At 49.3% G+C, this 27607-nt stretch overlaps 1 protein-coding gene across 2 annotated transcripts in view; it reads left to right on the plus strand.

Moving 5' to 3' along the window:
- POLA2 (DNA polymerase alpha 2, accessory subunit) overlaps positions 1 to 27607 on the plus strand; it is a 910834-nt gene that overhangs the window by 312941 nt on the left and 570286 nt on the right. For both annotated transcript variants that reach the window (XM_069644973.1, XM_069644974.1), the window contains one exon: positions 926 to 1014. In XM_069644973.1, coding sequence (XP_069501074.1) covers positions 926 to 1014 — 89 coding nt within the window. The remainder of the gene's footprint in view (positions 1 to 925; positions 1015 to 27607) is intronic.

Below are 27607 nucleotides of genomic sequence, written 5' to 3' on the forward strand. Positions count from 1 at the left end.
GTCCCTCTCCCTGCAGCAACCTGTGGCTTTATATAGCACATTTGGTTGTCCTGGTTAGTCATTGACGCCCCCAATATGTTTTCCTCTGGCCTTGTTATTAGCGGACCCTGAGATTGGTGTAGTTTCACTTCAGGATTGGTGATATCATGTGTTCTGGGTTTCCCCTTGTGTTTCACAGCTAGTGGGAACCATTCTGGTTTATGTGGTAATATGATCCAATTATCTTTTCTAGCGTGTCAGAGGGTTTAAACACCTGGGCTGCTATCTTGGTGTCAGGTGACAGTGGCATTGCATCAGTGTGGCTTTGTTGTGCAGGAATCTGTTGGCAGAGTTTCTCTCCTGCCCTCCACTGTTAATTTAAACTGATGAATGTTAAGCAGATGCCTGCAGTAGCTGCGTTGCTGGAATGTTAGATGCTTGCCATTGGCTTGGCAAGGGTCTGTGAAAGCTCTTGCTGCCTGCACTTCTGTCTCATGGTATCTGTAGAGCATATTGTGTGCGAGCAGAGAAGCGTTTGTTCCATGAATAGACACTGATTCTGCTGGGTAATTCTACTGAGCCATAGAAACAGGCTATGTAGGTGACACTTGAATGAGTCGGGGTAGGAAATGGAGCACCTTTCTTATGTGAAATCGAATTTGTGCAATATAACCACTGTGATCCATTTCTACAGCTTGACTCATCTATTTATTCTATCATTCTCTTCAGTGTATTTGTCATGAGGCACTGATCTGTCCTAAAACAATAGGTTCTTCTCTGATTTGGCATTGTGCTATATGGTTGCCCTGCCATTGCAATTTGGATTTAAAGTGGAATTAAGGTATCACTGTATCAGTCTACATTTATTCATCTGGGCCTTTCAAAAGTGCATTTTATTGATCTTTGTACAACAAAATCATTTTACATTCCTCTTTTTCATTTGCAGTGCTTTTGGGTAAAATCGAGGACCTTGGCTATGCCCTGAAGAAGCACTTCCACATAGAAGAGTTCTCTGCAGTCTCATTGCCGGCCCAGGTGAGCCGCTTTTGCAGCCTTTATTCTTTGTATGTGGTGCTATCGCTCCATCGCTATCGGAGCCTGCACAGTTTGTGCATGCAACGCATGATGTTTCAGTAATGGGACCTAAACCAGCGATGACTAAGTGATGCCATATCACTGAGATCCCTTTTACAGTCCTCAACTTTGCTTTGATACATTTTTTCTTTTTATTTGATGCTTATGCGTAACTTGTTCATTTGAAGTAAACCAAAACGGCACACATTTGGTTTGTTAAATTAAGGCCAAGGCCTGCAAAGGGTGGTGACCTGGTCACCCCGTTTTAGTAATCCTGAGTCGAGACTTAATTCCAGTTCAGACTTTAGACGACTAATTCAGAGGAAGCTCCCATCTCCCACGGCCACAATGTTCTGAATCTCTTGCTGAAGGGGCTGGTGGTAGGAGATTTATGTCTGCAATTTAGTCCTGGTCCTCTCTGTGAGGGTGAGCGAGTTCGAATTTAGGAATGTGAGCAGACCAACTCCATGTCAGTGCAGATGATAAAGCTTGTGCAAGGCTAAACTATCTTCTGCGTGGGAGAAGCCTAGCCTTTATTTAATTGAAAATCAATGCAAAAATGCATGTAGTGCACCACTTGCCCAGTATAGATTCACATACTTGGAATATTTCCATCGATCAGGCCGGGAGTGTTGGAAACTCTAAAACTATGTTTGTAAGTAAAAACATTCTCCATTGTGCGATCTTATTCATAAACACTGAATATCTCTGCCCAAGTGCAGATCTCGGAACATATTTTAAATAGAAAAGTATTTAACAAATATGTATATATTTCTGATGTTTGTTAATCTGCTTAGAATCACATGCTGTGCATAGTCCATCATCCAGTGGTCACTGCGGAGTATTGCATTTTGTTTTTTTCATATTCGAAAAGGGGACGTCGACAAGGCTTATCTGTAACACTATCCCTATATTGACGTGCAGTGTACCCACAACCCCTCACGCGTCGAGGTCCCTCAGATTGTTTTTTTACGCCCAGTTATTGGTCGCCTTTATGCGGAGCTCCTCGAGAGACATTGCAAAATCATTTCCTCGACCCTTGGTCGTTTATTATTATTAACTATCTCACAGATCCCTCCCTCGACGTAGCTGCCAAGCTGTTCTCCGCCGAGCAAGATCTTCGACGGAGGGATGAGCGGAGGAGATCCTTCGGCGCTGCCTAACACAGTAGGGAGAGTGGGGTTGTTGGTCATTTTTTTGTTTCACTCTGAGAATGCCTTTCTCTTTCCCCTCCCTCTCTTTCGAGGTCGTAATCACATTTCATGCCCTCAGCTATGGAGAGGACGCCCTTTAGGTTTTGCCCGCGTTGCAAGGGCAAGTTTACCTGGAAGAACAAGCATAAACGGTGTAACCGTTGCTTGCCCCTCGATCACAAAGAGGACGGCTGTGTGGCCTGTAAGTTACTTAAACCCAAAACTTTAAAGGACCGCAGGGTCAAAAGGTGGGCAGCCTATGCAATGTCTAGGTCTGACTCCTCGCCAGCTGTCGCCGCCAAATGTGGTGGACAGTGATTACACATCCTCCGCAACGGAGGATGTAGACCTCTCGAAGGAGGGTTCCCGCTCCTCGTCGTCCGGCCCCGACAGGCCCGGCTCACGCCCCGCTTATGGGGATGAACACCCCGGTGACGAGGACGAACACAGAAAAACACATAAGCACATACCCCACGGCACGCATTCGTCGAAGACGAAGGCAGCCATAGCGTCAACGGAGGCGTCTGGTCCACCGGCGTCTTCCGCCGACCATAAGGGTCGCAAGCCCTCCCCGCCACCGCTCCGGCGACTGGGCTTTCTGTAAATAAGGGCGCTAACCCCAAATCCTCAGGCGACGCGCCTCGCAAGAGTGCGTACGTTGCCAGTAAAGACTCGGCACTGCTTAGCGCGATGGCGAGCGATCCCTCGACGGAGAAGCTGATCGCAGAGAGCCTCGCGCGTATAGCTTCTAAAGACGGCCAGAGACGGACGGCGGGTGACACGTCGAAAACCGCTCACAAGGCCAAAGAAACGCCACGGACGCCAGAGGGGAGGCTGGGACAGCTCCCATCGTCGACAGAAGACCCTAGCCAGCGAGAAGGTTTCTCAGAAGGTGAAGGGACTATCTTCAACGCTATGGGACAGAACAAAGCAACTACAGGGAGAGGAAACTCCCTTTTCACTCCCAGACCGCTCTGGCTTACCTTACTGGACTGTAGAGAGGTTCCAGTCATGTATGGACAAGCTAGAAAGGTTCATGGCCATCCCAGAAAATAGGACACCCAAGAGGCCAAGGGAGGTACTCCAGGAGGGGCCATGGGCTAAATACCCGAAGCTCTTTAACCCCCTACAGGAAGACATTAACTCTTACGACCTCACTGAAGAGGACTCTCACTTCCAGGAAGAGGATGAGTTTGTGAATAATGAAGACCAACAAGAGGAAGAAGGTTTTCATGATGACACTAACATAGGTGAGGAGGGCTACGAGGTGGACCCAGGTGAAGGTGGCTCATAGCCCTGGCAGTCGCCATCAGGGTCTACAGACCCCGACATTATAGACATTTCTTCTCCTCAGACCACACCGGTCTGGAACCCATCTCCAGTAGACAATCAGCCTGCCTTCAATGCGCTACTGAGGAAGGCAGTAGCGCATTTTGAAGTTGAAACTGGGGAGGTCACCCCAGATACTGATTTCGTCGAAAGGATTATTAAAGAAAAACCTCCCACTAGTCAAACTATTCCTATCCTCGCCTCGGCTAAGAGACGACTCACCCCATCGCTGTCCACCCCAGCGCTGGTAAGAGGGGTCAATCCAAGAATCGAGAAATTGTTCTCACCCTCTCAGTCAGACCCATTATATATCAGGGGTCACTCAGTCCCGGACTCCTTAGTGGTGACTAACGCAAGGAAGAGGGCTGGGGTTCCACTGTCAACCAGCGAGGCACCCCCAGATAAAGAAGGGAAAAAACTTTACACCTTGGGCAAAAGAATTTCCGCCTCGGCAGCGTTTTCAATTAGGATTGCCAATAATAATACATTGTTGGCAAGCTATGCTGATGCTCAATGGGGAAAGCTTAAGCAGGACATCGAAGAAGCCCCTGAACCTCTAAGAACTCGCTTACTGGCTACAGTTACAGAAGGATCTCTGGTCAACCAGAGCATCATTAAGAACACTATTGATGCGGCAGAAACTGCTGGCCGTTCTTTGGTGCAGGGAATTCTGCTGAAGCATCACGTCTGGCTTCGCAATTCCGGTTTCAAGGCAGAAACGCAGGCGTCCCTCATTAATAAGCCAATAGAGTCAAATCTCTTTGGAAGGGCAGTGGACGACGCACTGGAAAATGCGAAGAAAGAATTCGACACCATAATGACCTTAGACCTAATCTCAAAGCCTCCAAACGGGCGGGGATTTGGGAACAAGCGCTTTTTTCGTGGCCAACGCCAACAGCAGCAGCAGCAGCAACAGCATTACACTGCGGGCAACTGGCCCTCTAATCAGGGTACCGGTAACCAGTATAACCAAAGAGGACAACGCTGTGGCAAAGGCAGAGGCCGGGGCTCCAGCCCCAGAGGCACCCCGGCAAGTAACACCAAATGACCCGAAGTTTGGGTCTCCGGTTGGGTCTCCGGTTGGGGGCCGGATAACATTGTTCCTATCAGCATGGGAGGGAATAACATCAGACCGGTGGGTATTGTCAACCGTAGCCCTGTACTGTATAGAGTTCAATCGGTCCCCCACCTACAGACCTCCAAGGGGACAACGCCTGTCACCAGAACACCTCGTCCTCCTCCTGCAAGAAGTAGAACAGCTGCTACAGAAAGGAGCAATAGAGGTCGTGCCCCTATCTCAGGTAATGGAAGGTATTTATTCAGTGTACTTCCTTGTACCCAAAAAGGACCTAACCATGGGCCCTGTCCTAGATCTGCGCCCAGCGAACACATTTCTAAAACCACAAACATTTTGTATGGTAACATTACAGGAGGTAATTCCCCTGCTATCTCAGGGGGGCTACATGACAACACTAGACATGAAAGATGCATACTTTCATATTTTGATGTTGCCAGCGCACAGAAAATACCTCAGGTTCATGATGGAGGGCAAACACTACCAGTTCAGAGTGCTACCCTTCGGCATAGAGTCTCCACTGAGGGTATTCACGAAGGTACTGGCAGTGGCAGCGGCCCACCTGCGCAGGTTGTCCATACCGGTATACCCTTACCTCGACGATTGGCTCATAACAGGGGAGTCCTACGAGACATGCTTCTCAAACACCCAGAAGACAGTAGACCTTTTGTTCCAACTGGGCTTCTCCATCAACGAGAAGAAGTCCAGCTTAGACCCCAGCCAAATCAAACAATTCCTAGGGGCTCTAATTCGAACAAAGGACGGCCTCGTCTTCCCCTCCAACAAGAGGGTCCAAAATATGCTGTTTCAGATCCCTCAATATGTGGCCGGTCGAGAGGTGACGGTACGCAAAGCAATGCGCTTGCTAGGAAAGATGGCGTCATGTATTTATTTGGTACCTCACGCGTGCCTGCGCCCAATGCAAGAGTGGCTCAACAGCCAGAGGTGTCAGGCCAGCGGACAATGGGACGAACTAGTGGTGGTCTCGCAGGCCTTGGTTCTCTCGCTACGGAGGTGGTCGAAGGAAAACCTGGTAATAGGGAAACCATTCTCCACCCCTGCAGTGGAAGCCACTCTAACCACAGACTCATCCCTCACAGGATGGGGGGGGGGCCTCACCTATCCCATCAGACTGCTCACGGATTTTGGACTCCGAGCGTAGCTTCCAAGCACATAAACTTATTAGAGCTACTTGCGGTGTTCAAGGCACTAAAAGCCTTCCAGATCCACCTACAAGGGAAGACAGTGATGGTCCTCACGGACAGCACCACAGCCATGTACTACCTGAACAAGCAAGGGGGCACTCGCTCTCCAGGACTGTCCAAGCTGTCCCAGAACATCTGGAAGTGGGCTCTCAGACACAACATGTTCCTATTGTCACAACATGTACCAGGGGAACTCAATCTGCTAGCAGACGAACTCAGCAGAGACTTCCCTCTGCCCTCAGAGTACGAATGGCGGTTACACGAAGACATCATCTTCAACGTCTTCACACGATGGGGCTTCCCAGAAATAGACCTGTTCGCAACTCTGGAGAACTCAGAATGCCTAGATTACGCTTCCAGATACCCACAGAACCGCTCCAAGGGGAACGGTCTCTGGATACCATGGTCAGGGAAATTTGTTTACGCTTTTGCCCCAGACTCCTCTGCTGAACAAGATAGTGCACAAGATGCACCAGGAACCAGTCACCATGATACTGATGGCCCCGATGTGGGCCCGCCAACCATGGTTTGCGCACCTGATGGAGATGTCCTTGTCCCCACCAGTGAAACTACCCTGCCCGTACAACTTGCTGTCACAGGACAAGGGCAAGACACTACACCCATGCCCACAGAACATGAATTTAGCAGCCTGGCTCCTGAGGTCATAGAATTTGGCCATTTTCAACTCCCTCAGAGATGCATGGACATTCTCAGAGAAGCAAGAAAACCCAACACTCGCCACTGCTATTCTAGCAAGTGGAAGAGATTTGTCATCTGGTGTAGAGGTAAGAGCATCAACCCAGTCCACTGCTCTCCCACACAAATTGTCCTTTACCTGACCCATTTACTGGACTTGGGTCTAGTGTTCAATTCTATTAAAGTCCAACAAGCGGCACTGTCTGCATACACCACCTCTCAACTTAAGGTGTCATGGTGGAAAGTCCCAGTTATCAAAGCCTTCATGGGGGGGGTAAAGAGAATACACCCTCCGATAGCAAACCCAGCTCCCGGCTGGGACCTTAATGTGGTACTTACCAGGCTCATGGGTTCACCCTTTGAACCCATGCACAAGTCAACTCTTAAGGACCTCACTCTTAAGACTGCTTTCCTTATAGCTATCACCTCCATTAGGAGAGTAAGTTAACTACAGGCTCTTTCTATTCTAGACCCCTTTGTAACAGTTCACAAAGATAAGGTGGTTCTACGCACACACCCAAGGTTTGCACTGAAATTCATATCGAAATTCCATGTCAACCAGTCAATAGAACTACCAACGTTCTTTCAAAACCCTTCCAATTTGGGAGAAAAGAGCCTGCATACACTTGATGTGCGCAGAGCTGTCGTTTTATATGGAAAGAACTAGGCCACTGAGAAAGACTAATCAGTTCTTTGTCTTGGTGGCAGCAGGAAGAGAAGGAGATGCAGTCTCAAAGTCCACTATATCTACATGGATTGTTCAATGCATCACTTTGTTACACTCTTGCTAAGAGAGAACTACCCTTCAAGCCAAGAGCACACTCTGCTCGAGGCACTGGGGCATCCATAGCATTTATTGCAAAAGTTCCCCTTGAGTCCATTTGCAAAGCGGCAACCTGGAGTTCTGTACACACCTTTACAAAACACTACTGTCCAGATGCTCAATCTAGATCTGATTCCCAGGTGGGACAAGCAGTATTAAGACATCTTTTCTCTGTTCCTTCTCACAACCCACCTCCAACTCCGGGTACTGCTCGCTAGTCTATGCACAGCATGTGATTCTAAGCAGATTAACAAACATCAGAAAACAATGCATTACTTACCGTAAAAGAATTTCTGATGGTTGTATCTGCTTAGATTCACATGCGCCCACCCTTCCTCCCCGCTCGGATGGAAGGAACATAGACATCTTGCTACATCTCTCTCTTTTCTGTACTCACTCGTGTATAGAAGGCTCCCTCAGGGCAGAACAAATACAGAGGGACCTCGACGCGTGAGGGGTTGTGGGTACACTGCACGTCACTATAGGGATAGTGTTACAGACACGCCTTGTCGACCTCCCCTTTTCGACTACGAAAAACAAAATGCAATACTCCGCAGTGACCACTGGATGTCGGACTATGCACAGCATGTGAATCTAAGCAGATATAACCATCAGAAATGCTTTTACGGTAAGTAATGCATTGAGATATATATTTTTCTTGGGACTTGTGAAGATTCACATGCTTTGCATTGCCCAGTATCTATTGGAACCTGTCCTCTTCCTAAATCTACCAGCCTCTACTTTCCGCCCTCTGCAACTAATCCAGAACAGACTGCGAGACTTGTCCTTGGCCTCAAGCCCTTAGATCGGATCTCTCCAGCTCTGAAATATCTCCATTGGCTCCCAGTGGATGCAAGGATTAAATTCAAAGCCCTCTGCATTGTCCCCAAGGCCTTTTGCAGCCTGGGTCCAAAATACCTTCAGCTAGCCTTCTGCAAATACCTCCCCTCTCGAGCTCTTCGCTCCTCTATCTCCCTCAGGGTCAGTCGTTTCTCAAAGAAACAAGCTGCGGGTAGATCTGTCTTTGACTGGGGCCTCCCTGCCCTGCCACTCAAACTTGAGAACCATCTCCGTTTCAGGAAGAACCTCAACACCTTCCTCTTTGCTTCTGCCTTCGCCTCCCCCTCTCCCCTGCTGATCTGTTTTCTCTCTGAACTGTGCACCTGGCCACCCTCTGTCCTCCGGGCCCAGGTACCTGCTCACCCTGCCACCCGCCCGCACTGCCTCAGGGCCACCCCCTGCACTGGGGTCTGCATCTGTACCCATACAGTCCCCCACCCCTTTTTTTCTTCCTGCTCTTATCAGACCTACCCTGTCTGCTGCCTTAAACCCAGCATTTGCTGGCTGCATTACCATTGTTGCCTTTATTTATTAATTTATTATTTCTTTCTCCTTTGCTCGGCACTCTCCATTTCTCCCCCCTTCCATGCACTTTTCCCCTCCCCCTCACCTATGCACTTACACGTTCTCAATGTCACTGGCCCTAGTAAAATCGTTCTTTTGTTCTCCCCTTCCCTTGCCGCGCTCCTAAACACTTGTGTCTGAGCACAATAGAAATCTAATATCAATAACCTCCTTCCCCCTTGAAGCACTCTGTTTTGCACCCTCTTGTCAAGAAACCCCCAGCCGACCCCCTCCTGTCCGGGCTAACTATCGCCCGATCTCCATCACTCTTTTCCTGGGCAAACTCCTGGAAAAGCTGGCTATCTCCCAGCTTAATCTTCACACTGAATCTGTTGGTTGTCTCCATGACCATCTCTGAAGCCAGAAGCATGGAAACTGCTCTCCTGAACATCTGAAGACCTGCTCTCTAACCTTGATTCTAATCTCCCCTCTGTCCTCATCTTACCTATCTGCCTTTGACGTGGTGAACCATGTGATCCTGCTCAACCGGCTCCGTGATAACCTGGCGATCACTGATCATTCTCTGTCCTGGCTGACTTATTTCATCTCCGGCCAACCCTCCCAGGTCCAACTTTGGTCCTTCCTTCCTCCCCTAGCTCTCTCTCTACCTGTGGCGTTCCCCAGGGGATAGCCTTTCTCCTAGGTTGTTCAACCAATACCTGGCACCGCTCACCCACCGCATTGCTGCTCTCTGCACTAACTTTCTGTGCTATGCTGACCACACTCTGCTCGCTTTCAGGCTCCCCCCCGCTGCCTCTTCTCATCCTGGATAGTCTGTCTGCAATCCAGGAGTGGTGTGCCGCCAATTATCTCTGCCTGAATGCCAGTAAGACGGAGATCCTCCCCGGCACACCTGCACCTTTTTCCTGCCACTCTCTGGCCGGCCTTCCTTGGCTGCCTTCCTGCTACCACCAGTGAGTCTAAGAACCTCAGGGTCATATTCAACTCCACACTACTTCTCTCCTCACATCTCTCAACTGCATCTCCTCAGGGGTATTCTAGCTTTCCTCTCCGCACCACCAGTAGCTGTCTCCAGAGCTCTGGTTCTCTCTAGACTTGGCTACTGTAACAGCCTCTTTTTAAATCTGTCTGCTCCTACACTCTGCCCTCTACAACTCATCAAGCACAGGACTGCCAGACTTGTTTTTGGCCGCAGGCCCAGGGATCGTATCCAGCCCTGAAATCTCTCCATTGGCTGCAAGGATCAAGTTCAAGACCCTTTGCATTGTCCACAAGGCCTTCTGGGGCCTGGGAATGTAACGCCTCCAACTTTCTTCGGAAATATCTTCCTACTCGAGTTCTTCGCTCCTCCAACTCCTCTGCGTCAAGCACTTCTCCAAGCAACGAGTTGGGGGCAGATCTCTCTTCGGCTGCCGCCTCCCTCTGGAACAGCTTCCCTGCCTCTCTGAAACTTGAGCAGAACCATCTCCGTTCCCGGAAGCATCTCTGGACTTTCCTCTTTGCTTCTGCCTTCTCTTCCCTGCTGATCACCTGTCTGATACTGCACTGGTTACCTGGCTACCCTCAGAACTTCGCGGCCAAGTCCCTGCCTGCCCAGCTGGACACCCGCACTGCCACCTAGCAACGCTTCCACTTGGGTCTATCTGCAACCCTACAGTCCCTTAGCTGCACTTACCCGACACTTGTTGTCTGCATTTAACCCTTACATTGCCACCTGCTGGCAGCACTACTTGTTTTATTTTTTTTTTTTAAATTTGAGTTTATTGAAATTTTCAAGGTCATGAAAAGGGGGCATTACAGAACATTGTTCAAAAACAGATACAGTGGATCACATACGTGTGATGCATTTTCACCCCCAGATAAGAAAGCGTTTTCTTTATTCAAAATAGCTTTCCCTCCTCCCACTGCTCCCCCCTCCCCGGAACATTTTTTTTCCTCCGTAATCTATGATCATATATATTCTTGAGCAGAGGCGTTGCTAGGGGGGGGCTGAGGGGGCTATAGCCCCAGGTCTTTTGGCTGTAGCCCCGGATAGAAGCTCAGGGGCTACAACCAAAAGAGCTAGCTAGCCCCGAATCCCACCATTCCCGACATTAGCCTACCGCCTGATCTTTTGCAGACCTAGCAACACCCCTGTTCTTGAGATAGAGAGTAGAGACTTGTTTGGAACACATTATGACATATCTGGTAATCACACTGACAGCTTGTTTGGACATGGAGTTCTCTGGGTCATGATGCATTTCTTTTCCAAGGAAATGGGTTTGAATATTCTCCTCAGGGGGGAGGGTACAATCTTTCAATTTCACTTCGCATTTCACTGATTGGTTCCCGGCATGTACTTACAAAGTCTCCCCACAATGTCACAGTGGGCTGATTTTCCATGCAGGGTTGCAGTGATTTTTTTTTTTCTTTTTCCCCATAACACATGTTTCTTGATACATTTATCCATTCGACCTTGCCTAGTATGTGTTTGGACTTCCATTTGATAACTAAAGTAGCACGGGCTGCCAATAAAAGGTGGGCTGCTAGGCCCTTGATACTCTTTCTTTAGTCTTCGCACTGCTCAAAACCAAAGAGAATGAAAAAGGGATCTGTAGACCTCGGGACTCCATCCAAGTCCTTGATCCACCCCAAGACTTCATTCCAGTAGACCTTAATTCTGGGGCTGTCCCACCACATGTGCCAGTAGTCAACTATCCCACTGCACCTGTGCCAACATAGTGTGCTTAGTGACTGAAACATTCTAAAGAGTTTGAGGGTGTCATATTGCCACCTGTGTAGCAGTTTAATCGCATGAAGTTTGTATTGGCTAGCTATAGAGACCTGAGGGGCAGCCCTGCACATCCTATCCAAAATGATTGGGTCAATCTCTTCACCAAGATCTTTCTTCCATCTATTCTTCAGGTGCAACGTGGAACCTTCTCCTGCTTCAACCAATTAATTTCCTGTACATGGCGGATATTATACTTTTCATTTCCGTTCTGGAATTCAACAGTTTCTAAAAGGGGGTGAGGTCCCTATCCACTTTATCTTTCCATTAAACCCTTGTCAGAACTCCCTTAATCTGCAAGAAGTGGAAGACCGGGAGGGGGCCCAGCCTGAGGTTCTCCCCTAGCTCCACAATTGTAACTGTAACAAAGGACCTGTTTTTCCAGACCTGTCCCACACTCTCTAAGCCTGCTTCAAACCAAGGTTGGAATCTAGCCAGGTTAGGAATGTTCTCCCTGATGCCAGGAGCCAATGGATGTCTCAGGGGGGGCGCCATGAAGCAATTTTCTGCATATCCCTTCTCTCCTTCCATATTTCCCAAATGGTTCCCAGTATCGGGTGATCTCTCAATCTCCATAATAGTTTATTTTTCGGGACCCATAGCCACTCCAACTGTTGCTAGGGAATGATAGTGATTGTCCATCGCAACCCATTGAGGTTCTTTACAGTTTTGTAGGTGGGGGGTCAGAATTCGGAGCTGCGGACCCTCATAGTATTTCTCCAGGTCTGGCAGTCCATCCCTCCCTTATCTTTAGGCAATGTTAAAGTGTCATAGGCTACTCTCACTCTTTTACCCTCCCAAAGGAACTTCACAATGGTCCTTTGGCCTCATCAAAAAAGGACTTTGGTATTTGTATGGTGAGCATCTGGAAGGGATAAAGGAAGCGGGGGAGACATACCATTTTGATCGCATTAAGTCTACCCATCCACGATATTGTGAGTTTCTTCCATTTGGCTAGGTCCGCATGAAACTTTTGGAGGAGGGGTGGGAAATTGGCTTCATTGAGTTTGGTAATGTCTCTCGTGACCTTTATGCCTAAGTATTTAAGCGTGACATTTTCCAAGATGAGGCCCAGAGGAGAGAGTCTATCCATGTCTGCTTGTGTGGTCTCATACAGGGGAAATAAGATTGATTTGGCCTCATTGATTTTGAAGCCTGAGAGGGCACCATATTCCTTAATCAGCTGGATTGCTCTGGGGATGGAGGCTATGGGATTCGAGATGTGCAAGAGCAGGTCGTCTGCATATAGGGCTACTTTATATTCTGTGGCTCCCAGTCTGAGTCCTTCAACCTGAAGGCTAGGGTTTCTACAAACTGCACAGAGTATTGCAGAGAGAGGGCATCCCTGTCGTGTCCCTCTACCTAATTCGAACCAGCTGGAGTATTCACTGTTGACGGAGACTGAGGACTTGGGTGATGTGTAAACTGCCTGACCCCCCTCCCCCCCAGGCCTATGCCCACCTTGTAGAGGACTGTCTTCAAAAATCCCCATTCAACCCTGTTGAAAGCCTTCTCCGGGTCGCCGAGAGAGCTGGTTCGTTCCCCATGGTTCGAGATGCATTAATTATGTGTAGGGTCTTCCTCATGGTGTCGGCTCCTGGTCTGCCCAGTATGAAGCCGACCTGGTCAGTACGTATTAGTCGTGGCATATACGTCTCCAGTCGGGCTGCTAAGATTCTAGTGTATATTTTTGCATCGATGCTTAGTAAGTATATGGGGTTATACGAGCCGCACTGCCTAGGATCTCAACCTTCTTTGGGGATCACCGAAACAAGGGCTCAGGCAAGAGTCTGGTGCTCTTCCAGTGTTTAGGATCTCAGAGTTCTACCATGAGAGGGAGGAGGGAAGAGAAATGATTTATAGAATCTGGCTGTGTAGCAGTCTTCCCCAGGGGATTTGCCCAAAGACAATCTCTTAACCGCATTCTTGACCTTCTTCCATTATCGGACCCTCTAATGCATGGCTTTCATCATACGTTATCTGCAAGATTTTTTACAGAGGATAAGTATTGATCTGTCTCCGACTCCGTGTTGGGCTTCCGATCTATATAGGGTCTCATAAAATGTGGCAAAGGCCTCGGGAATGTCTGCGTTTGTCACGACGTGGGAGGTGTCCTGGTTTTCTATTTCCAGTACGTTCTGCTCTATCCTTTGGGCACATAACCTGGCAGCCACCAAGGAATCTGCCTTGTCCCCCTTCTCATATAACTTCTGTTTTAGGAGTTGCAATTTACGGGCTATCAGTCTGTGTTCAAGAAGACAAAGGTCTTCTCTCTTCCTTTTTGCCTCCAAATTCTTGTCTGCTTTCCTAGTTTTGTCTTTCCTCGCTTCCTCATCTAGATGACAAATCTTATTTCTGAGTTTGTTTTCGACCAGGTTCCTTTCTCTATTCTTGCTAGCCCCCTCTCTAATCGGGACTCCTCGCCAAGTTGCTTTCCCCGCTTCCCACACGATTAGTTTGGAAACTTCCCCGGTGGTGGTGGTCTTAATATATTGTTATCTCAGCTTCCATCTTCGTTTTGAAAACTGGATCTTCCCAGAGTGTCTCATTACACCACCAGCTGCCTCCTTGCCTAGGTAGGCTATCCCAGTCAATGTCAGCTGTGACCATATCGTGATCCGACTAGGTGATCTGGACGATATCCAACCTTATTGTAACATTGTGCATTTCTTCCGATGGGTATATGTAATCCATCCTAGTAAAAGTGTTATGTGGGGCGGAGTAGAAGGTGTACCCCTGAACTTCTGGGTGGAGGTGCCGCCATGTGTGTCTCAAGCCATATATATCGACCATATTTGAGACCTCACTGCGCCCTCCTTCGGTGGGGTCCCTCATTTCAATTTTACCATATTTCCTTTTCCTGTCCACCCACAGATTGAAGTCACCTGTGAGGAGGACGTGTCTGGTGGCTTCTAACATAAATTTGGGTACTGTCTTGGCCAGGAATCTAGCTTGTTCCGTATTAGGGTTGTATATGGTTGAGAATGTGATCCTTGCCTTTCCCAAAGTGGCTGAAACAAGTAAGGCACGCCCTTCAATATCCCTCCATGTCTTCCATATCATGAAGCCTAGTCCCTTTCTAAAGAGTATTCCCCATTCCTGCCCTTCTCAGAGGCCCGGATCCCCAGAATTCGAGCCCCACTCGCGGCCCCAGGAGCTTCCGTTCTTCTCCCCAGGCATATTTTGTTTCCTGTAGAAAGAGGATGTCCAGTTTCCCCCTTGTGGAATTCTCGGTGTACTAAGGATCTCTTTGTCAGGGAGTTAAGACCTTTAACATTAAATGTTCCCACCCTGAGGCGTTCTCCTATCAACTGCCATTTGTCATCATACATTTTAGAGGAACCTTCAGCAGTAAATGACACCTTAGTGTGATGTCGGTCAACCGTGTGTGCACCCTTACAAGTCTCAATGAGGATTCTGTTCCAAACCTCCCTCCTACTCTACATCCTCCATGCCCGGTTGATGGCGTCCGATCGGGATCGGTTGGAAATGTTGTTCCGACGTCGGACCACCAGTGGAAACCGTTACCTCACGGTCCCTCTTCAAAAAAATATTCTCAATAACATTTGAGCCCCCTTCCGGTACCCTTTTTCCCCAAACAAAACACTCTTTAGAAGGATATGTGGTATCCCCTGTGACATCGCCGCTTGTTGTCAACCGGCCGTTCATTCTCTCTTCAAGGAGAAGCATTCAAATAGTATATGTTCCATCTGTAGTCGAGCTACAAGCAGCTCGGGTCACTTAGTGCTTCTCGACCCGTCCATCTTTGTATATCAGTAACCGATGTGTAGAGTTCCCATCAGCCGATCACCTCCTTCATTCATCTCCTTCGGGTGTGACATTGCCTCGCCTGTATTTCCTCGATCCCTTGACTCTTTTCCTTTGTGGCCCTTGGAGTTCCCAATGTCTTCCACTCTGTCCCGCCCCCTCCTGGTCTCCACCTTTTGTAAACATGTCCAGAAGTTCAGTGGTGCAATTGCAAATCTCCCTTTCTGATTTCAATCGTATTTTCCTGTCTTTGTGTTCAAAAGCGGGAGAAAGGGTAACCCCACCTGTATCGAGTTCCTTGTTCCTTGAGCCATTTCATAAGGTCTGCACATTCGCCTTAGGGCCAGGGTCAATGACGATCGGTCCTGGAAGATAGTGATCTGTGCTCCTCCAAGGGTGATTGAGCCCTTTCTCGAGGATCCTGGCTTTATCCTAGTACTTGTGAAACCTGATAAGAACGTATCTTGGACCACCGGCTCCATGTATCCGCTCTGTTTTGGGCTCATCAATGTCCTCGTCCGCTACCAATATCTTGATAATATCATGGGTCTGTTTCCTGAGGTCCCCTTCTGTTTTGCCTTGGTTTTCGGGGATGCCAAAGAAGCATAGGCTATTTCTCCTTTCGATTTTCCAAATTGTCCATTTTCAGTCGGAATTCCTCCTCCCTTTGCTCTATCTCCGTTAATCGCAGGTCCATCTGGGTTTCGAGGGTGTCTAGGGCAGCTTGATTGTTTTCAATACCTCTGAGTCTCTCTTCAATCTCGTCCATTTGCTGTCTTATCTTATCTATTTTTCCGCCTATGTTGGCTTTGTATCTGTGCTGTTTATGGAAGGTGATGGTGGGGAGTAGGCGTACTTGGACAATTTCAGTTTAATATCCATATAGTGTCTGCTCCATTAGAGGAGGCACTTTCCCCGCTGCCAGGGGCCCTACCGATGGCCCCAGAAAGGTTCCAGGAGTGTTTTGGTGTTCAAAGCGTCTATGTGGACCAGAGGCCAATTAGCAGTATGTAAGTTTCTTCGGTTCACTTTGCACAACCCGTACTCCGCCAATAGTGTGGGGTTACTGTTTTGTTCCTCTTTACAGTAGCGGATCACTGCATGCTCTCCTGCTGGGGATCGAAGAAATTCCTCTTTGTTACAATAGATGTAGTCTCATGACTCCATAAGGTATAAAGGTCTTTGGATCAACTCTTTTTTTCATAAGTGGGTGACTTGGGGAGGACTGTTATGTTCTACTTATATGAGGGTCGTCGCTTATAGCGCTGCTTCCATTGAGAAATATATTTGAGCGCCTCCATACTGATTCCATTAATAAGGGTCCCTGAGTGTAGGACAGTCGCAGAGATGTGGCATCATGAGGACCGAAAGGGGGCTGGGGGGGTGATGGTCTCTTCCGGTTTCAAATAGTTATAAGTTCAATTAGGGCAGTGGAAAATATTAGCGGATTGGGGTGGTCTTCCTAACTCTTGCGCGTCGTGGTTTCTCCAGAGGAAGATCACTGTGCTGCCTTGATTATCTCAGAAATACACTGCTCTGTACCTGTACCTGGATCTAGGCCAACATTTGAGAACCACCAGAGTGGTGTACTTGCACATGGAGTGTGGTTGTGAACGCCTCTGCTTTTCTACTACGGCGAGAGAGCAGGGATCCGCATGTGTCCTTCTCACCAGAGCCAGCGGTATGCCAGCGAACAAGAACCTGGTCTGCAGAATGTTAGTCTAATGTCGGCGGGCTAAACGTGCACCTCTTGTGTGTTTTCTGGGTGGGGTGCATGAGACCAGCAATTGTAGTATGAGGTACTGGGAGGAACCATGCATTGGTAAAAACTGGTCTTGGTAACTCTTATCAGCGTAATACGGCGCACTTAGTATGGCCGGGGCCATTGCGGGGATGTAAGTGAACAACTGCTTGAGTTGTGATGTGTAGCTCAACTTGAGTCCGTGCACAGCTGAGAGCTTTTTTCCCCTTGACCCAGGCGGCCTTGTTAACCGGAGTTTCGCGGCTGAATAAGGTTTCAGCTCTGCTTGGGTGGTGCGGCACTGAGTGACAGGAGGCCACACGTTGCAATAATTGGGGGCCCAACCTTCTATCGCGATCTTGTGCGTGCGTTTGTGTTCATGCTTCCGGTTTCACTTTTCAGCACTTGAGTATCAGTTTATGCTTATGTAATGTTCGGGGTAGTGCAACCTTCTCATGTGTAGTGGAAGTCTTGTAAAGTGAGGCCATACACGGGCGCCGCTGCTTTTATCTGTGGAGTGATCTCAGTAGGTTTTAACATGGGCTCCACTCTGTTGGTGGTTTGTCACTGCAGCAGGTGTGGTTAATGCTCAGCGTGCACTGAACACTATTTCATGTGTCTTTAGAGTGATTCCAGGAAGGAGGTCCCTGTAGCTCGGAGCCTCTGCCCCAGTTTTCTGTGTGTACTTTCCAGTTTCTAACGGTTTGCCGCCTCCTCCCAGCTTTTTGGGTGGGTACTGATCAGGTCTCCGCACAGATCATTTCCAGAGTGGTGCGAGGGTCAGGAAGTGGGCTGCGTCCTCTGGGGAGATCTGTAATTTCCTGTTCTCGATCGGGCCACCGCACCACTGCTATGTTGGTGATAAAGGGGCAGCCGGTGGACCTTACCTCAGGCAGGTCGGCTGTGACACGCGGTATCTATGCATGTCTACTCAATGCATCCATTAAGTGACCCATTGCAGGAGTGGGTCACAGCTGGTCGTCTTCCTGTCAAGATTCGGTCCGCGATGTCCTCATCTGGCACTCACCCCCAAGAGGCTCAGTCCATTCACCGCAGGTACTGGGGTGTCTCGTGGTGTGGATGGGCCAAGTTCCAACTAGACGATCCTCACTGCGAGAGGAGCTGCTTCTTTGTTGCGTGTCACATGGCCTCCTGTGTCACAGGCTCGAACGTCGTGGTCTGCGCTCAGGCCCGAGTTCTGCTCCAGGGAGTGGGAGGCCTGTCCAATCAGCGCCCTCTAATCGGTTACCCAGCTGAAGCCTGCACCACGAGAGAGGGGTCACGTGGTTTCGTGCTGCTCTTCTTTTGAGTTCACCGCCGTCCGTTTCCTCAGCACAAGGCTCATGGGAGGGGGTCTCATGGACAGCTAACTGGAAGTCTTTGGTCCATCGGAGGGGCCCTGATCGGATCTCCAGTGAGACCCCGGGTAGATTCACATGTGCAGCACGTTGAATTCTGCTTTCGTTTTCAGCCGCACGATCCGCGAGGAGTCGCTGTGTTTTTAGGCAAATTCCATTGCGATTATCCTCTGGATTTCGCTCCTCCACAGAAGGGCGTCTTCACATCAGTGGATCACCATAGTATTCCAGGGTGGGGGGGCATATAGTGGGGGCTCAAGCCACTATTCGGACCAGTGGAGACGGAGCTCACACAGAGTTGCGACTCATCCGTGCGCCCCCTGGTGGCCAGTGCACTACTTGTGTTTGATCCTGTGTCCTGCACTTGCTCCTCCTCCTCTTCCCCTGGCACTTTTCACCTTCCCTCTACCTTGAACTTGGGTGATCTAAATGTCACTTGGCCTAGTAAGATCATTGTCTTGTCCTCCTTTTGTTTCCCCTCCCTTATCGCGCCTTGAAACACTTGCGTTATAAATGACCAATCATATCATATTGGTTGGTCTTGCAGGGGTATGCAACATGTGGCTCTCCGTATGTTTTGGACTACAACTCCCATAAACCCTCACCATTAGTGCTGGCTAGAGCTGAAGTCCAAAACTATCTGGAGAGCCAAACAGTGCAGATCCCTGGCTAGAGGATTACAAGTTGTTTACTGCAAAGTAAAAGATGGATGTTTAAAAGGGCGCTCCTGTCATAGTAGCCCTATCCCACATGTACTGGTACCCACAATGACTCATCGAGGTCCTTGGATTTCTTTTCTGCAATCAGTGTGATCAGAGAGAAAAGAAACTTCGGGAAGGCCTTTAGAGCATACTATGCAATACCTAGATTTGGTGTAGAAAAAGTCCGAAAAAGGAAATGCAACCTCTTATAATTTATGGTCTCAAGCCTCCCTGGTGCTGATTTCCACCTGGAGAAGTCTCCATTTCAATTCTACCTAACTTGTAAGACACAGTTGTTGTGGCTCAATACCCACCGGGTCTGCAACTGTTTGCCCGAGGACCAGGTTGAAGATACTTGTCAAGCTTTCCAAAATTTAAGTTTTAAAAAGCCGAAGGCTATAATGCTGGATTGATTACGTTATTGAAGCTGCTAGTTTGGATACCACAGATCAAGGGAATCCCTTTTTGCAATTTTCCTTCCGTTGACATCAGTGTGGCCCACAGCTACTTGCTTTGGTTGAACCCTCTTTTTGCTTTTGGAGGCAAGTAAGGTCTTTTTGCTTTACTTCCCTTGCTCAACTCCCCTATTGGGGGCAGTGGTCCGCCCTTATAGTTATCAGTGCAAAGAGACTGTATACTCAATGGCTGGGCCAGGTGGCTTTAGCCATGTCCTTTGACCATCTTGTTATTTGCCCTTCTTAATGCTCGTTGAAAAAGGTGATTGGGCAAACTGCATAGCTAATAGGGCAGTGAGTTCCAGAGCAATGAGGCTGCAACCGAGAAAGCCCGACCACCAATCCGGCTAAGTCTGTACCTAGGAACTAATAACGGACCAGCATCAGCGGACCGGAGTGCATGGCCCGGTACATGAGGGTGGAACTTCTACAGATAATCCGCCCCCTGGCCATAAATTGCACGATGCACCAAGTAGGCCGCTTTGAATTTAATGCGCTGAGCCACCGGCAGCCAATGAAGATGGCGAAGTATTGGCAAGATGTTAATAAATCGGGAGGAGGATGTAGCAAGACTGGCTGCAGAGTTCTGAAGAACCTAGAGTAGTTGCAGAAGGTAGGCCAGTTGCGCCTGTGATAGAGTTACAGTAATCCAGAGAAGTGATCACCAAAGCCGATGTTTCTGGGGCTCGAAGCAAAACCGGAATAAAGGGGGGGGGGGGAAACCTTCCGGAGGAGTTTCAGCTGTAAATGGCATTGTTGACATATAGCCCCAATCTGAGGCTCCATGGACAGGGAAGCAGAAAGTTCCACACCTAGATCTTTAACAGTGGTGGAAGGACTAGGCAAAGTGCCGAAAGAAGTCAGCCAGAAAGCAGTAGTCCAGAAGGAAGAAGCAGTAGGGGGACCTACCACCAGGACCTCAGTCTTAGCGACATTCAGCTTGAGCCACTTAGTGCCCATCCAATTCCCTTCGCCCCCCCCCCACGGCCTGAAGGCAGGCCCTAAACCTGGTTGTAGACTCATCTGCCATGAGATGAAACATTAAAATGAAGCTAAAACCACCTACTAATACAACAATGAATAATTCACTGTACAATTAGATATTAGTTATTGGAGCTGTGAGAATTGAGTGTAAACTAAAGTAGAATCAAAGATCGCTATTGTGATGACCTACGTCTACCTACCATTGACGTAATTCACAATTTACTTTTTAATACAGACAGATATATTATCTCACTCTCTCGGTTATTGGCATTCTCGCCCTATTGGTTATTAGCCTTCTCACAGGGATGAGTATGATGAACCCAATCATGATTCTTAATCTTGATTATTGGTTCTCACTGGGAGCAGTATGAGGCTCACTGAAATTATTCTCCTGGTTACTGGTACTCTCACTGGGATGAGTATATCAACAGTACCTATTCTCCCACTCCTTGTTACTGGGCCAAGTATGATTTAGTCCAGTAGTTATTCTCACTCTCCTTGTTACTGGGACGAGTAAGATTACTTGAATCGCTCCATTTGGTTTTGTTACTGGGCCAAGTTGGATTATACCAATCGTTATCACTGCCTCGCTCACTCCAGATCTCACGCTATGGGCCTTGTTAGGGGTTGGCCTTCTGTGCTTCTGTCGCGTTTGTTATGATGGCTCTTGTGCTAGCATCTGTTTCTTTTCTGGCTACGCTTCGGTGTATTGCTTGCTCTGTGGTATCTGCACTGAGGAGTTCCCTCTCTCCTCCTGTCTTGGCCACAATGGTTCCCTCCACTCCTCCATTGGGCACGCTCCGATGTGCCTTCTGCGATGTGGTATTGTCTCGGAGGGGGGCTTCCTCTCCCACTGATGTGACCCTCCTGGGACTAAACTCCACCTCAGTCTCTCATCAGGCTGTCTGGGGAACGGTGCTCGTTGGGCATCTGTTGCTTCGTGCGTTTGCTTGTCTGGAACTCTGGGTTTTTCTCCAGCTCACCAGCATCTCTCCTGGTGCTGGTTTCAAACTATCAAGACTGCAGTCTGCTTTACAGCTCTTCTCGCTCTTTCACTAGGACGAGTATGATGTGCAGCCAGGTCATTTTTTTCGTTCTTCAGACTGCAGTGACTATTGTCATGCCGTTCTTTTAGTTTGTCTCTCACTGAGACAAAGGAGGTAACCCCAATCGTTAGGAGTTTTTGGTAGTTAGGCAATTATCAATTTTCTTTCAGTAATGAGTGCCTCTCTCCTCCGGGCGGCTCTCCCGCTCTTCGCTTTACTTGTAGTGTAACAGGGCCGCTCCACTGGATTGGCCTTCTCCTTTTTTTGCCGAGTCTCTGTCTTCCAGGACGGCTCGGGATCTCCTCTCCTCTCCTTTCCTTTACTGGCTCAGCTATGCACTGATGGTGACTCGGTCACGGTAGCGACAAAGCTGGGGTTTTCGTCTCTTTGCAACCTTGCTACTTTTCTCTTCAGGTTTTTTCCTCTGATCTGTGTTCAGCAGTTCCCCTCTCCGCTACATAGCAGCATGTGGAGCCTGGTTGCCAACTTTGCACAGCTCCCCTCAGGTACCTGCTTCAAACTTACCTGATGCAGACCATGCTGCAAGAGCTCCAAGCCAAAAGAGGCTTGGAAGGGACTACTTTACCAAGAGACTATTTTTTTTACTCGGGTGGGGCTGGGGAGGAATACTTACCTGGGACTACTTTGGAGGCTATTTAAATCATGCCCGAAGAGCAGCACACGCTTTGCGTTATTCTGCATCCAGCAGCGTAATGCTCACTGTGCCTGCAAGTCTGCATCCTGTCTTCTGCCATGCCTGCCTCGAGTCTGGAGCTCCTAGAAAAACCGAGAAAGAAGGAGAAAAGGTTAGAACAAGAGCAATACCTTTGATCCTTACCTGAATTCCCGATCCATCGCGCCTTCGAGCTGGAAGAAAGGTTATTTTATGCGCGTCGCCTCGCCTGCTGCAGCGCCACGCTGAACTCACCGGCCTTCGCAGCATCTTCACATTCCACCGCATCCTTCTGCATGTTCCGGCTGCACTCCGGCACCTAAGGGGAAGACGAGAACAGCAAGGTGAGCCAAGGGAATACAAAGAGGCAATATTAGTTACCCCCCATAGACTTACCTGATTTTACCTTCACGGGTCGGCGCAGCTTCCACTGCATCCTCGCCGAACCCCGGCCCCTAAGGGGAAACAAAAGGACAGCAAGGCGAAACAAAGAGACAAACAAGGGGTAACCTCCTCACCACAATAGACTTACCTGATTTTACCGCCGGAGGCAATATTCCCCGAGACTTCATACTTTCTCTCAGCGCCTGAATAAAGGAGAAAGCAACAGGTTACCTATTGACATTATTTTATCGAACTGTTGGATAATACAAATCCTTACCTGAATATTACCGGTTGCCACGAGGAACTCTTCGCTAGGGTCAAGCTGCAACCTGCAAGGAATCCGACAGAGTGAAAGTCAGACATTTGAACTCTTACGAACTACATACTTACGGCATCTTGCCGGGAATCTGAGTCAATATTGTTCTGGAACACACCAATTCCATCGAGCCAGTGAAGCAACTGGTTATCTACGCGCCCCTGCGCTCAATGCAGGATGGAGAGCTCATCTTTCCAAACCATCAGGTGAGACTATAAGAGGGGACATCAAAGGTGATCAGTGGGGAGAACAGTGGGGGGGGGGGTTAACGCTCCACTCCACGGGTGGTTCATTCCCTTTCTCCATTTGCAGAAGAATATTCCTACAGGCCAAGCAAACGGAGCTTGGTGGGCCAGTCCAGTCCGTCATCTCGGCACTACGCGTCACATTGGTGGAGACCGCAGCTGCCCAGTTCAGATAGACGCCCCTTTGGGAGCCAGGTGAGTGTAACAGAATTTCTCCCAACATAGTTTAAATGGTTGGGTTGCTGAGTGAGATGGGAAGGGAGTGTGTCTACCCCTAGGGAGGATATCTTGTAACGGGCTCTCCTCCCTAGGCTCGCAAGGAAATGCTTTCCCTTGTGGAGAGGTGACTAAATCCAACAATCCACCACAGTTGCTTGTTGCTTTAAAATTCAGCCCAATAAATGAATGCATAATATATACTTTGAAGGGCCTTTAGTCAATCTGCTGCATAAATCTTAGTGCAAGACAAATTAGAACTTGGATTGTTAGATAAGCATGCAAAAAATGTACTGGACACTAATACAATGTTGACTCATGTGGATAAAACCCTACTGGTCCATGGCTGGATAAGAAAACGGATTGTATCTGCTCTAATCCTTTAGTTGAAAGGTTGTTACCTTTCATCATGCAGAGGTTTTAGTGGGAAGGTCCACCCTGTTATCTGTATGGTGGAAGTGAGGAAATGGGTTGGTGTGAAGCATTGTGTGGGACCTTAAAGTTTGCTACTGCAATTCCTTTGCTACAAGCTAGAGCATTTTACAGACCTCAACGGTGGTGAAGTGGCGAAGTTTACACGTGCTAGTAATGTGGAGGGTAGGGAGAGTAGTAGTAGCTTGGGCAAGGGAAAGTAGTAATAGCGTGGGCAAGGGAGAGTAGTAGTAGCGTGGAGAGGGGAGAGTAGTAGAAGGTATGAGTGTGCGAAATGCGAGCTAGAATAACATGGCGTCGTTGCGCAGCCATTTTGGACACTCATCTACCATCACAGTAAGAAATCCTGCGTCTCCACAGGCCTTGCAGAATAAACCAGCATTATAGTAGCGAAAAAAGAGCAAGGTCACATAGATACATAAATATTGTTGCTGAGTGGACTTGTTGTGGAGAATAGTTATTGTATTGTCCACTGAAGGATGAATACGGGGAGGGAGTCGTAGTGTCCTGCAGGTGCATAAGGGGTTCTGGGAAGGAATGCGAGGAGAGGGACGCTGGTTTTTTCCACCCTCTGTCCCTTCGACTTGTGAAATGCTCTTCGGCAGATGGCGAACACAACTGAGAAGAGCAGGGAAATGCTCCCCTAAAGGAGAGCGCATTGCGTGGAAAAAGTTAGTTGGAATGTGGACCCCTGGGTGATGCAGTCTCGCTGAGAGGGATGACGCTCCATTTCAGACCTCATTCAGGATCTGCCCTGGATGTGGACTACAGAACCTTTTCCTGGACGATGGGCACTCTATGTGCCTTTACTGCTTACATTCCGACCAAACGCACGTGGAGGAGACCTGTGCGTTCTGCAAGGATATGGCACCCTGCTCCATGAATGACCGTTGCAAGCGGCTCTCCGAGTGACTTCAGACGAATATCCCGGCTGCGGATTAGCCCTGAGCCTCACCCAGCAAGAGGAAATCTGAGCAGTCTTCTAAGAACTTTGAGGGCGCTCCGGTGACGGGGGCCCAACATAAGGCAAAGCACTGCGAGCCCGCAGGCACCGGGAGCGCCGTTGGGACGGGCTCCTCAGTGGCCAGGTCGGGAACAGCATCCCTGGCACCTTCAACCACGAGCCAACGCTCCGGGTCAGAGACTAGGAGGAAGTCGGATAATCCGGATAAACTTCTGGAGAAGTCCCAGTCGATTCCGATGGAGAAAGCCAAGGGGAGCGGGGGAGCGGGGGCGCTGACCCGAAACCCACCCACAAACCCCACCCCAACAGTGGAGGCCTCAAGCGCACCCAAGATCGTGAAGGACCAGGTTCACCAGGCAAAATCCTCCCTTGGAGTGGTGGCGTCCCAGGCGAAGGCCGCGGATGCAGGGCCGCAGGAGGCAGCTCCTAAAACGAGAGTTTCACTGCCTGCGCAGAGGGAATCGTCTTTTCTACTCATCGAGAAGACACCGGTGAAGACGATGCTGATCAGCTCCCCTAGACCGTCCCCGCTGGTTGAGCAGAAGGGGGGTGGGTCGGCTGTAGTCCTGCAGGGCTCGGACATCACCGAGAAGGAGTTTGCTGGCCTGAAGGCCGTGCTGGACAAAAGGTTTGTCGAGGCCAGGTCCTATGGGAAGGACCCCAGCGAAGCGGATGTAGAGAGTGGCGAGGATACAGACTAGGATCAGCAGGGTGGTGAGGAGCCAGAGGACACCATGCCGCTGCCATCGCTCCCGTTGCAGCCACAGCAACTGCCACCACCACGTGTGGATGTGTCGGCGGACATCCTGCAGTCACTGCACACCTTATGTTCAGAGATCTGGGCAGGATGCCCCTGTCACCGGCAGGAGATCCTGCAGCACCTAGCCTGTCGGGGGAACTCCCCCTGTAAGAGAAGGAGAGTCCACCCTCCACCTCGTTGCCATCCTTCACCATCCCCCTCCTCCGAGGGACGATATGGTGACGACTGGCATGGACGACGGAGAAGACTTCCTGTCTCCGGTGCCCAGGGCCTCGCCACCAAACGAGATTGTCTCCTTCAACGCCATGATCGCTAGGGCCTTGGAGATGTTTCAACTGGCCCCTGAGTAGAAGGAAGGCTTCCTGTACCAGCGCCGGGAGGTCAAGAGGAAGACCGTACTGTCTATCCCTCTGTTGGACAACATTTGGGACGAGGGGCTGTCCCTCATGAAGAACCCGACTCTGCACCCAAGTGTCTCAGATCCAAAACGTCCCCGGACGGGGACAACTTATTCGGCAAGGCAGTGGCCGAGTCGCTTCAGGCCATCAAGGCGGATACCGAGACGGCCCGGGTGTTAGGCACGCTCCAGCAGCGACTGCCATCCTTTTGGGCCTCCGGAGGAAAGGCCCAGGGATACTCCAAAGGGTTCGGTGGCGGCTCAGCATCCTACCGTCAACCATCCCGCTCTTCGACCCAGGAAGCCTGCAGGGGCTGCAGCAAGTCGTTGTTGCCAAGGTCCCCAAGGTGGCACCCCCACGCGAAGCAGGACTGAAACGGCCCCAACGTCAGGCCCCCAACCGCGCACCCGGGTGGGAAACCGGCTGGCGAATTTCATCAGCGTGTGGAAGTCCATCTCCGACCGTTGGGTGCTGGACGCCCTGGCCCACAGGCACACCCTGGAATTTCAACGGAAGTGTCAGCGCATTCCACCAGTGGCTATGAAGGAAAACCACGTCCCTCAACTTCTGCTGAAGGTATGTGCCATGTTGAAGAATGGCGCAATAGAACTAGTCCCAAAAAGGCTCCGGGGCTCCGTCGTGTACTCCAGCTACTTCCTAGTCAGGAAGAAGACATGCGGTTGGAGACCCAACTAGACCTCCGCCGCCTCAACAAGTAAATCAGGTCCCAGCAGTTTTGGATGGACACCCTGCAGCACATGCTGGGACAACTGGAAGAAGGGGATTTCCTGACGTCAATGGACCTGGAGGATGCCCATTTCCACATCCCCATTCATAAGGAGCACCGCAAGTCGTCTGCTTCATGTCCAACGATGACATCCCTTATATCTGTATCTTTAGTGTATGTTTATACATGCCAATATCATATATACATATAACCTAACGTGAATAAAAGACCTGTAACAAGCCATTTCTTTTATGATAACGAGTTGTTTGTGGTCTTTTGCTTGTCCAAGTCCAATAACTTGTTTTGCCAGGGGTGCCGGGGAGATGCACGTTTAAGTACTCCCCTGATGTGGCCAAGCAGATGCAAAGCAAGAGGGGAGAGTGGTGTAGTTGGAAGGATTGGAGGGTAGAGTTAGGTAGTAGTGAGAGGAACACTGGAGGGAGATGGGAGAGAAGGTGGGTGGAGTAACAGGGAGAAGAGTAGGAGGAATGGGAGAGACGGAGCCACAGGGAGAGGAATAACAGAGTGTGAAAGGAAAGGACTAAGTTGGGCCTGCATATCTGAAATGTGCCAAGACTTATGCTGCACTGCATTGGGAAAAGTAGATCAAGGTACCACCTCTATAGTCATCGAGAAAAGGTTTGTGTTTAGGTCGTCATGACCAGTCCGACATTATTTCTTTTTTAACTCTTAATTGGTTTTCTATACAACACGTAACCAACATACAACAATAACTTAACATATAACATTGTGTACTGTGCCGGGGTTCTTTGCAACTTCAATGTCTTGGCGCACGTTCCTGTGCTTCAATGTGCAAATCTGTTTCTTGTGAGCATCTTAATGTCTCCATCCTGAGGGTTCCTTAGTCACTTCATTCGTTTTCTTCTGCTCAGGCCATATCTTGATGTTGCTCTCCCCTTATTCCCATGT

This window comes from Ambystoma mexicanum, chromosome 2p, assembly GCF_040938575.1.
Source record: "Ambystoma mexicanum isolate Mex_15411 chromosome 2p, UKY_AmexF1_1, whole genome shotgun sequence".
Lineage (NCBI taxonomy): Eukaryota > Metazoa > Chordata > Amphibia > Caudata > Ambystomatidae > Ambystoma > Ambystoma mexicanum.